Consider the following 12,971-nt stretch of genomic DNA (forward strand, 5'->3'; position numbering starts at 1 on the left):
ACTGCTAGAATGAACACCGTTTAACACAACGTTGTTAAACACTGCTAGAATGAACACCGTTTAACACAACGTTATTAAACACTGCTAGAATGAACACCGTTTAACACAACGTTGTTAACCACTGCTAGAATGAACACCGTTTAACACAAAGTTGTTAAACACTGCTAGAATGAACACCGTTTAACACAAAGTTGTTAAACACTGCTAGAATGAACACCGTTTAACACAACGTTGTTAAACACTCCTAGAATGAACACCGTTTAACACAACGTTGTTAAACACTGCTAGAATGAACACCGTTTAACACAAAGTTGTTAAACACTGCTAGAATGAACACCGTTTAACACAAAGTTGTTAAACACTGCTAGAATGAACACCGTTTAACACTAAGTTGTTAAACACTGCTAGAATGAACACCGTTTAACACAACGTTGTTAAACACTGCTTGAATCAACACCGTTTAACACAACGTTGTTAAACACTGCTAGAATGAACACCGTTTAACACAACGTTGTTAAACACTGCTAGAATGAACACCGCTTAACACAACGTTGTCCAAGATTGCTAGAATGAACACCGTTTAAACTACGTTGACCAAGCTTGCTAGAATGAAAACCGTTTATCACAGCGTTTTCCAACACTGCTAGAATGCAAACCGTTGAACACAACGTGGTCCAATACTGCTAGAATGAACACCGTTTAACGCAACGTTGTCCAACACTGCTAGAACGAAAACCGTTTCCATTGAAATAATTAGTGTTTAAAGGAGCATGCATTTGTAATTTGTATAAAGCAACATTCCGTTATGAACTGATACTGCTTACATTGTTCAGCTGTCATGTGTGTCAAGAGCATATAACAATATATATATATATAGACATATCGATGTATCGAGCAACTGATATCTCATCACAATACTCTCTATATAGCCATTTTTAGGTTCAAATAATGTCCAAAATGTTTAATATTTTCAACTTGCTTGCTGTAGTTATGAACACTATATATAAGACAGCGTCGAGCAGAAATAATTAATTTTCGATAAGGCGGTGTTACATGACAGTGTACATGCACGAGCAGACATGTGATTATAATACACCATTTAGAAAAGTTATTCATAAATATAGAATACTCAAATACACATGTGGTTGACAAGTCTCCATCCGTCCGCAGGCTATCGGGCATTTAGGTATACTATACGGTATGCAAAACAAAGCATAATCTGTCCATGCATTCATCCTTTCTGTATATTAAGCATAATTCGACTCTCAAGCCGGAAAAGGGGGTTTAGGAGGGCAAAGAATGGAGGGTTGTTGGGTTCATTCACTGGAAATAGGTCTTATCATTGGTTACGTGGCGATATTCAACAATCAAAAACTGACTTAAAAATAAACTCTGAACTATGGGAACATTCCCCCAAGGTAGTTGAAAAATAGGTTTTTCTCTTTAACCCGTCAAACAAAATATGATTTATGATGTTTTTCCGCCAGCGAACAAGATATCTGTTGTTCTTATATGTTATTATATTTGGTCTTTATGCTTCGGTTGTCAAAACAACCCAATTTCGTAACACGTGAGTGTGAATTTGCGGACACAAAAGTGCTTTCAGAGTTCAGAGTATACGTAGTAATATATTATATTCTGAAGTTCCACGCTTGGAGAGGGTCATGAGTGTATTGGGGTGGGGAGGGGTGGGGCAAAGCGGGGGAGCGGTTGTAGAGGGTTAGAAGGTGCAGCTGAAGCGTTATTAGTTAACTGTTCCTTTTTGATTGGTTTTATGGATCATTTTGGATCATTGGTTGACAAATTCAAAGGAGCATCCCGCTTCCGTCCCTACCCAACCCCCCTCCTCCAAGCCCCTCCTCCAACTCCCTCCTCTAATCCCTCCTCCAACCCCCTCCTCTAATCCCCTCCTCCAACCCCTGACCCTACTCCCACACCTTTCGTCTCTTCGTAACACGTATCGCGTAACAACTCCACAATCATGTTTTGCATGATTTCTATATATGTGTAACTATTATCATTTTAAAGGCATAATTCTTGTTTGCTTTCCCTAATATTTAATGACGTAGCAGCATTCTGAATTATTTGTTTGTTGTAAGATTTCTTTGTATGAAGAAATATGAAAACTCGTTGTGGTTCGATTTCTCGTCTTTATTCATTGCATAAAACCTTCTATCGTGACCATACAAACGTGTCCTTCTGTTTGAGGCTGTCATCGTAGCCTATATCCTTGGCGTGGTTGTTTAAGTTAAGTGGTACCCCCCCCCCCCCCTTCCTGCTTTTGAGATCAGTTTTATAACTTCTGCAGGATGAATTTTTAGATCTCTTGCGTTAGGGATTTATAAGGATTGACCCCTTTGTGACCTTAACAATCAGCTGGATTATATAATTATTCGGATTTGATGTCAAGACCTTCGTATTTGTGAGAGGTGTCAACTATTTACATGATAACGTGAAGGCATTTTGATTATTACTTGGTTCGATAATAATAGATTGCTTTTGTTGGAGGATTGCCCATAATACGTCCTTTACCGATGTCCCAGTGTTGACATCTAGATCACACCGTGCCGAGGTAAAAATGGAACGACGTGGTGTCTGGAATGTTTGCAATATTTTCGATGAATTTTCGTGCATTTGACAAAAGTAATAAAAGATTAAACATTGAAAGCGGATTTTGAAGAGCTCGTCAAAAGTCTAATTACAATGACCTATGATACGGTTAGCCGTTGTTGTTTTTGAAATATCTGGTTTTATCTATTTTGATATTTATTTGAAATATCTACTGAAATTCGTACGGTTTGGTCCTTATTATATACAAATATAAATATTGCAAAAGATGTTGCCCTGTTCGAGTGAATGTTTTATATTTCAGTAGCATCCGGAACCTTAACTAGCATAACAAAAGATGTCTTGTAATGCCGACCCACCTAGAGGAACAAAGACTTTTCTGGAATGCGATTCTGGGGGTTGGGGTATGGTGGGGGTTATGGTTGGGTGGAGGTGGGGTGGGGTGGTGGTGGGGGTGAGTCATTGACTTAATGAACACAATATACCTAGAAATATTGCAGTTGATCCCAAAAGTCAACTGTTCATTAACCTTGTACACTCTTTGAGTATAATTAAAGAATTGATTTGATTTACAGCCTGACGTGTTTGGTACTATTGTACCCGAGTGAACCCGTACGAACCCAATCAAATTGAAACTTATTTTTAGACATAACTGGTAATGAAAGTTGAAAAGTTTAAGATGTAAATTGTGATCATGCATGAATGATGGAATGGATGGCACTCTCAATGCATACTGCTGTTCTAAGGTGTTTCACGGGCTGAGTACACAGCATACAGATAACACTTATCACTGAGAACACTAACATCCGAGAACTAACATCCGAGAACACTAATATCCGAGAACACTAACATCCGAGAACACTCACATCCGAGAACACTAACATCCGAGAACACTAACATCCGAAAACACTAACTTCCGAGAACACTCACATCCGAGAACACTAACATCCGAGAACACTAACATCCGAGAACACTAACATCCGAGAACACTAACATCCGAGAACACTAACATCCGAGAACACTCACATCCGAGAACACTCACATCCGAGAACACTAACATCCGAGAACACTAACATCCGAGAACACTAACATCCGAGAACACTTATACCAGGGAATTCTAATCACTTAGTCCTTATGTTTTTTGCTTTAAACACTATGACACGGGTAATAGGTTGTTTGTTTTTAGGATTTATGGAAGGGCTTTCAAACCACTGTTTGCCAACCGCCATTGTCGGTGGCTTTACAGTCGAAGAGGAACTGTTTATTTAATGTTTTTGAATATTGGTGTAAATGTCGATCGCGGTCTCCGTCTATAAAAAGCTTAGCCTTTAGGTCTTATATGTATCTGTGAGTATTCATATGCTTGGGTTGTAAGAGCAGTGGCTGTAACACATGTTCATTTAAAAAACAGCTACAAATATGTCTGCTTGAGCCGAGTTTTTTTATGTTGTTCAGATTTCAATGACTATTTATAAGCTGCAAAATTGGTTTTCTGTCCCACTAGGTGTGTCGTCCTAGGTTATTTTGATATTCGCTCAAATATGCCAGCGCGTGCCAACTTTCACCTGACACCGTTAGAACTGTTTTTTCTTCTTTGTTTTAATTTACTAATGCCTTGTTTTTCTCTGATTTCGCGGGTGAAGTAAGTCCGGTAATATTACCCGTATACTGAAACTTTTCTATCCCAGTTGCTTCCGACAAAATAAACCTTTGGCACCAAAGGGGAAATAAATAATCTGATAAGATTGCTTGTTTGTGTCTTATTCTTGAACTATAATACTGTTTGCACATTCCTACGGTGAAATAAATCTGCTTGCTTGCGAGATTATGAGAATTGTATGATCACTGCGTAAAAATTGAGATGAATGCACATTATTTGTGAACAGCGCCATCAAATCGTACCGTATCGTACCGCACAAATAGGTGCCATCAAGGTCGTTATAATAAATGGCAACTTTGCAAAAGAGATTGATGTTATAATTATGAATATTTTGCAATTTGGTAGACCATTACAATAATTTCAATGAAATTTTCATTTCAGTGAAGATCGTCCTTGTATCATTGACAAATTATGCTATTTATAGTATCCTGTGTTGACCGGTCAAAGTGGCTGGATTTAGGAGTTTAGCAGGCCGATCATGACGGCAACACCTAAAAAGCAACTTTAAAATTAGGTCAAAGCTAAAATGCTTGTTGTGCACTGCTGGTATCATGAAGACCAGTAACATGCTTTCTAGTTGGGGTATGAGGGGGTTATTTTCTTTTTCTTTTTATGGAGAAAAACAGTCATCAGTTATCTTGCACAATTATCCGCGCATTTCAATAGTAAAATTTCGCTTCCCTTCATCTAACTTGTAGCTATCAAGGACACAAGGAACACGAAGTGGTGGGGTACGAAGACATTTCGTTTATTAAATTAGGGAACGAATTCTCAGGATTGCCAACTTACCGGTTTCCTCCGTATCGATAACTAATTTAAATAAATATTTACAGCAAATTGGCAACATCATTAAAGTATTCTTAAAGTTGTTTCAAATTCTTATTTCTTTTTTATAATCAGAATAAAGAGGGCCGACAGTATAATAATGGTGTATGATATCTTTGAAAGGTTGGTGGATATTTGTCCGAGACTAATAACTGACATTAGACTAACCCTTGGTTTCATGTAACAATCTTTCTGTGAGTTTATCGTTATTTTATGGGGCTGGGTTGGGGTGGGGTGGGTGGTGTGAGGGTGATACACACTCCACCATTGATTACTGGGTTTATTGGTGAGTGGTATACACCTTTCCTTGTACCTAAATGTACCGTTTATTCCTTGAACCATGGAGAATGATTCAGAACTCTGAATTCTTTATTTGTTTGAATTTTGTCTCGATCTGGACAAACTACTGTCAAATATCTTATTCCGCTTGAATATGACTGATAATATATAGCCGACGTGTCGAATAACAATATTTACATTAGAAACAGAGACCATCTTAATATAATAAATGAAGAAATTATCACTTACATTTCATATCAGTTTCGGATTGATTTACTAGTTCAATCGACTAAGGGTTAGAAATGTGACATTCATTTTCTCTCATCACCATCACTTTAGAAATTTGAGTAGTGAACTCGTGATCCCTGGTTTCACGGTATGTATGGCACTATGACTTCTGATTGGCAGGCAGACTTAACGAAGAAACGGCTGTATATATATATATATCACCATAAAATAAAGGCTGGACAGCTCACTTGGATGACAAACTCCTTTATCAGAGATAACTGAGGGCGTGTGTATGATATTGTAGTTTGGTTGTACTGCTATGTTCTTAATGAGCTCCGTGTGTCTATTCTGGGACACTTCTAACATTGGGGCTCTTCTATAGAGCACGGAGCTTACTCTCACTTTAATGGTATCTGGGGGTGAAGTGGTGTGGAATGGGGGGGGGGGGCTTTCTAGGTAGTACAAAAATGGGAGATGACATTTTGACCCGTAAAATAAAAAACAAAAATTGTTACGTTAGTTGTTATATACACAGGTAAGATGATGTTGAAGCTGTATCGTTCAACCAGAGTTTGTATTATTCATGCAATACAACTCCCCCCAACCCCCACCCAACACCTCCTCCCCCCCACACACACACACTCCGTCATAAAGTGTCCATCCCACAATCACCCACCCACACTCCGTAAAACATTGTTTAATTCATTCAGTTTTTTAAGTAAGCTTTCCTGATGGTAACCTGACACCATATAAGAAAAACATACACTTTTACAAATACTCCTATTAAATTGTATTGCATAATTACACTGTGTGAGTCTTTTATGCACGTTTATGTGGTAATGGGTGACATTCCCCCATCTTCACCTCCGTATTGAGGTCCATCCCTCTGATTAAAGAACATTTATGTGGTAATGGGTGACATTCCCTCATCTTCACCTCTGTACTGGGGTCCATTCCTCTGATTAAGGAACATTCATGTGGTAATGTATGACATTCCCCCATGTTCACCTCTGTACTGGGGTCCATTCCTCTGCTTTACATTGTGGTCACCTATACCGTTAACCTATACATTACAAGAGTATTTTGCTCGATGACCCTGAGTGAGGTCACAACTTGATTAAGTCAGCAGGTGGCCCAATTATGACCAATTACGCTCGTACAAACAACACAGCGATTTTCCAAATTCCTTTCAATTTAACCACTAGAATTTGCTTTATAACTTTGTTTACTATTTGTAATAAGCAATACTATTACGCATGCGCATTTGAATGTTATATTCTCAGCCATTTTGTTTTCTTTACTGCTCTCGTTTGGTTGCAATAATCGTTGCGGCAGCATGTTGTTTGATGGTGTGTCATGTGATGACGTCACAATGTGTTCAAGTCTGCCCTGAATTCTTAACCTCACTAATTCAGTCGTAAATGTAGTTGAGCGCTTTGAATGTAACATTTATAGGCATTAGGTCATCAATAATCGAATTCTATCTTAAATATAGGTGATTTAAGAGAAACAAGACCGCCTGAGACTAGGAGGGTGGTAAACACAGATCGCTTATCTTATCTAAGACTCTAATGACGGCATTAGTTTAGGTTAGCAGTTCAATTTATGATTACTTATTTAAAAAAGGGCATTTGAATGTCCACATGAGGTTCAAACTGCAACAAAGAAACATAATTGTATTGCAGGTCAATTACAATAAATACACTCTTCATAGGTAAAACTGGTATCTCAAATAACTTTGGTATCTCAAATAACTTTGGTATCAAATAAATACACTATGGTATCAAATACACTATGGTTATTTGGTATCAAATAAATACAATAAATACACTCTTCATAGGTAAAACTGGTATCTCAAATAACTTTCCATTCCTGAGATGCAATCATTGACAATATAATTATAAATAATAATTTAATGATTATATTGAATGAAAAAGATATGGCATGTTCTGATTAAGTATACGAAGCCATCGACAAGGAAACAAGTAAAGTAAGTTCGGGGCTATCATTTTCCCTCTCCCATCCCTTGCCCTGCCTCCTCCCCTTCCCCCATCCCTCACCCACCCTCCACACCCAAGCAATAATCGACGCGCTGTATTGTTATGAATGTTTTCGATTGCTTATCCGGTACCACATTCTCCAATGATCCCAAATCCTTCCCTCCAATGCACCACACCCTCCACTCCACAGGTACTACATCCTCTCATCCAAGGTATCGCATCCCCAACGACCCACCCCACCCCACCCCACCCCACCCCACCCCACCCATTCAACCCTCAAGATACCACATACCACCCTCGAAATGTATCGCGTCATTTCCTCCAACGACACCAAAGTTCATCGAACGAACTTTTTCAATTTTCCAACGCTACTGATTTCATTTGACTGGAAATGCAGTCCAATGTTTAATAGCTCAATGTATGTGCAGGGCAGCTCTCTGTCTGTATGTCTGTAGGCTCCCTAAGTCTGTCTCTGAAGAAGCCTCCTGCTACGATCGGAACTCCTCTAACATGTATACATTTGTTGTGCAAGCCTCAGTGGGGTTACTATGTCTAATCCTTTGACACCCTCAAAATCAGGCGACATTCCAGTCAAATCCTTACACATTTTAGTGATTCAACAGTTGTAAATGTAATGAGGTGTAATAGGTTTGTATACGTAAAGGAAATCACATGAGAAGGTTTATAGACTTAACAACCCTCTCATTTAATTTGACTTTATTTAAGATGATTGTAGGTGCACGTCAACACCACTTGTCATTAAACCAACACAACAACTACCTTCCAATGAGCTTGCTGTAGAATAATCATCCGCATTCTCTCGATTGTATGGGACGCACAAATGGCGTGCCATATAAACTTACGAAACCCTCATTACAAGTCAAGATGTGTACTACACACGCACGTCTGTCTGCAGTCACGTTATTCATGTAGTTTACGGCGAGAAGATAAAGTAAAGAAGAAAGAAACAAAGATTCCTTTCTCATTACAGACCACTTTTTGCCCATTGAGAGTCTGCTTGTTGACATACCAGAGAATAATACCATGCAGTTCTCTATGGCTTACCCATTGTTATTGCAAATTCTTGCTTTCCTGACACGGTTTGTTAATTGTTTCCAATAGAACAGGTAAATGGTACAACGGAATACCCTAAGGCTTTATCTACAGTGCAACATGAGCACGCAAGAGGTTTATTCATTTTGATTTAGGCCTAGCATACTTCCATAGATTCAAATTATCTACATCTTTGGTAGTGAAGAAGATGATGATATGATATACAACACAATCTTGAGATTGGACTGCACAATAATATTATCAGCAACGACGCCATCGTTCCGCCATTTTGATATTTATAGGTAAGGTGTGTGGCCGTACTCTCTTAACTTGATAGTGTTGGAAGTCTTTAGGTTTCATTTAATTAAAGCGTTTGTTAAGGATTGAAACATAATGTCCACCCAAATAAAGTACTCTATTCTCCGGTCATTTACTCCCACCCCTTCCTCCCTCCCCTCCCTCCCTCCCCTCCCCTCCCCTCCCCTCCCCTCCCCTCCCCTCCCTCCCTTCCCTCTCCCCTCCTCTAAACAGAAGAAAACATTAGATGCTTAATATTTTAGTTTATCTGTGAGGATGTATATAATTGCTTCTTGCGTGGAAAGAAGGTATTTATAGTTTTAATTTGTAATTGGTAAGCTGCAAGGGAAACTGTATTACAATCTTCCAACAGGTTCTAACCTAACTTCTTAAATTATAACGTTACAGAATAAGGAGATTAATCTTGTTCCTTCGATATTTTTATTTACAAATATGACCGACAATTTATAAGTTTGGGCTTCGTCAGTTGAAATAGCTGTCATGAACGATTAGCCCCTTACATTAACAGTGTCATCGTATATCGAAGTCATTTTTACCTCAAGGGCACATATTTTCTCTCCCTTCTTTACAGCTATGTTTTTGCACTTATTATTTCAATTTTACTCTGTTCTTACGCGAACAACTTTGCACGAAAGGTTATCATATTTCTTTTGTCTTTCGTCATAATTTTTGACATGATTTTATATTCATGATCATGTCTAAGTTGGACGTTTAGGTTGACAACTTGTAACTTATCAAATGCATCCAGGCGATTTCTTGATACAATTATTTCTTCACTTGTGAACGGAGTGACCTATTTTAATTCAATCCATACGTAAGGTTTTAGGGTATATGCTTTAAAGGAGCATTCGTGAAGAAAATGAGTTTGCCCACAAGAATGCTCAGAGGGGAAAAAAGACCCTTCTTCATCCTTGATAAATTTGGCCCCAGCCGTTGTGAAATATCCCATGGGAACTTGCTAGTCCTACGTATTGAAAGGACAGTATCAAACATAGGTGAACCACACATAGGCTATCATGGCTATGCATGGTGGCAAATGAACTCTTTTCAATATCTTCACTTGAACTTTTACAAATGTATATACGGTTGTCAAAATCATTTCAAACCAATTAATTATTACAAAACATCGTCAATGTGTTGTGATATTGTGTGATCATTTGACCTAAAGTTAGCGTTTTACGAACTTTTAGTAGTAGATATATAGGCAGTTTGTCTCCTATTGTAAGTATATAGCTCGTGTATCAAAGCAGGCTGGTCCAACTCACAGCTATCCCCTTTAACCCTAACCATAGTGCCACAGACAGAGTATCTCGAGACATTGAGAGTTGGTTGGGCAAAGCTATTCACGCTTTGATTCATTTTATGTGAAAGAACACATTTGAGCAATAATCTTAGATGTCATGCGGGACTAACTACACCAACTTTAAATGACTTTGCATGTCTTTAATTTTGAAATAATAAACTCTTGGAAACTACTGCAACTATGTGAAAGAGTGTTACTGTATATTGAGGGTGTTGGATACAATCAAGTGAATGGGATTTCACATATTCAGAGAATAAAGATAATCTTTTGATGTGTTGACACTACTTTCATATTCAAATTGTGCCATTAATCGTGTCACTGAAGCACACAGACATCAAAATGAATTATTTTGCGTTGAATGAGTGCTACAATATACTGATTTTTTCCGTCACTGTGGCAATGATATCTTTTGTTTAGTAATAAAAATTAAAGGTTATTGGAACAGACGACCATGAAGAGGATTAATCATAGAACTTTGTAGTTTGGTTTAGTCATCTTACCCTCCCACTTGTCTTACAGAATCCCTTTGTGTTCTTGCACACTCCGTTACGCTCTGCTTGAAGTTTTCATGTATGACCTTGTTAGGCTGGATTAGTCCGTCATTGAGTTGAATAGGTTATTGTAAGCATAGGTCTTTATCCTTAACGCATACACATATACCCAGTATGACTCAGGCTAAATATTATATACACCACAAACAAATCTTCCCGCAGACACTTCTTGTCTGGTAAGCAGAGTGATCAGGGAATGCGTGATTCACCTGCAGGTCACATTAAATCGCCAAATTACGTCATCAGTGGGATTAATCTAGTTAATACAACAAGTAGTCATTCTATTGTTTGTAGGTATATCCTTGCGTCTGTGTCTATATCCGCGGTTATGATTCTTTGTTTAAGTCTCTGCCCCTGGATTGCCCGAGCTTCTTTTAGTCTACCTAAAATGATGACCTGCCTGTCAAGTATTTCTGCAAATCATGAGTAATTGCCTCAAATATGCTGAAATGTCAAACAGTGCCATTCGTGCTCATACGTCAACAAACATTTCAATGCCACCCATTGAGCATGCGTATAAGGTACGTGCTTCCTCATTGAGTCAGATAAGTGTCTCACTAAACTTAACGGTATAACTAGGAAGTGAATAAGGTCTACATCTGAGCATAGGAATCCGTCACCAAGATACTTATCATATAGCCTATAGGCTAGAAACTATAAGTCAAAAAGCAAATCGGAAATGTTCGAAATTTTTCATCATTATTATTATTAATAACCTTCATAGTGTTATGTCATAGAAAGTTTGCCAGAAGCAACACAAAAGCTGCTTTGTGTAAAACATATAAATATATCTCAAACAAACTAAACGTTGTCGTCAACTGTCCCCTCCTTAAAGGAGCATTCCAGTCTTTCAATATTTATTTAAAGACGTTTATCTAACTATCTATCTATATATATATATATATATATATATATATATACATACACGTACATATATATATATATATGTGTGTGTATATATATATATATATATATATATATATATACATACATATATATATATATATATATATATATATATATATATATATGTACATACAAACATTAGGCATACTTCATGTCCGATTATAAAAAAAAATCGTCATCCTGACACTGCACAACATGCAAAGGCGAAACGTAATTCTTCAAAGCTATTTTTTAACTTGTTTAGTCAATCTGCTAAATTACCATACCCTGTCAACAAAGTTTTTAACAAATCACTTGTCAACCTAAATTTCTATAGAGTGTCAAGTTTTTTGCTCTTCGTTGTGGTTTCCTTCATATCAAGTAAACGGTAATAAATCATACACCATTACCTATTAGTGGAATGTTCTATATTAGACAATTAATCCGACAGGCCTTACATCACATTACACTGTAATCGAGTCATGCGTGTGTAACATTCTCTCCAATTGGTTAGAATTGGATTACATTTGAACTGAGTTACTCTCTTCCCTGCTAGCACCAGAGAGCTAGAGAGGTTTACCTTCTGACTTGAATCATGGAGGTAAAACAGTTTTACCTCCATGCTTGAATCAAGGAGCAACTTTCTTGTTCACTAGACTGCCCGTCTACACAAGCTGCTTATTTAGTGCCATATACAGGCACACTATGAACATGTCCATCAAACAATGTGAACTAAACTCTTACTACGCAGAGAAATTTATCACTGAATATTGACATGTATGACGTATGTCTCAGGAATGTTACACAGTTCTTGGTTTACAAGGCCTTGTTCTGTGTTTACTTGATTATCAGCTCGCGTTTGCCCTTTAAATTTCTCGTCGGTAATTTGATTCGCTGAGGAGACTCCCACCACAAATTGTGCGAGTGGTTTTGAACAAAGACCAATTTTGAGGTTTTATTCGGTCGGAGATTGGAAAAGCCGAGAACAGACAAAATTTTGGTTTTCAAAAAACTTTCATCAGTTGTCTTTTTTCTTTCGACAGCGGATAGTGCGGATACTGACGGGAGCTTGTCACCCAAAACAACAAGGTAAGGAATTATTATTTTTATATTTATGCAGATTTTCGTTCTTCGTCGGGTTTTCTCTTTAAAACTATTTGATTACAACTCAGCACTGGAATGCTCACTTGATCACAGCAGGCAAAATGAACTCAGATATTACATAAAAAAGCCTACATCTAACGGATAAGGTCTGCTAGCCGTATCAACTCCATTAATATATTTGTTAGATGGAAATTCTA

The 12,971-nt window shown here is 37.8% G+C and overlaps 1 protein-coding gene across 4 annotated transcripts in view; it reads left to right on the forward strand.

Moving 5' to 3' along the window:
- LOC139965033 (myosin light chain kinase, smooth muscle-like) overlaps positions 1 to 12,971 on the forward strand; it is a 116,341-nt gene that overhangs the window by 72,391 nt on the left and 30,979 nt on the right. For all 4 annotated transcript variants that reach the window (XM_071967197.1, XM_071967194.1, XM_071967195.1 and 1 more), the window contains one exon: positions 12,714 to 12,759. In XM_071967197.1, coding sequence (XP_071823298.1) covers positions 12,714 to 12,759 — 46 coding nt within the window. The remainder of the gene's footprint in view (positions 1 to 12,713; positions 12,760 to 12,971) is intronic.

Source organism: Apostichopus japonicus, chromosome 23 (genome assembly GCF_037975245.1).
Source record: "Apostichopus japonicus isolate 1M-3 chromosome 23, ASM3797524v1, whole genome shotgun sequence".
NCBI lineage: Eukaryota > Metazoa > Echinodermata > Holothuroidea > Aspidochirotida > Stichopodidae > Apostichopus > Apostichopus japonicus.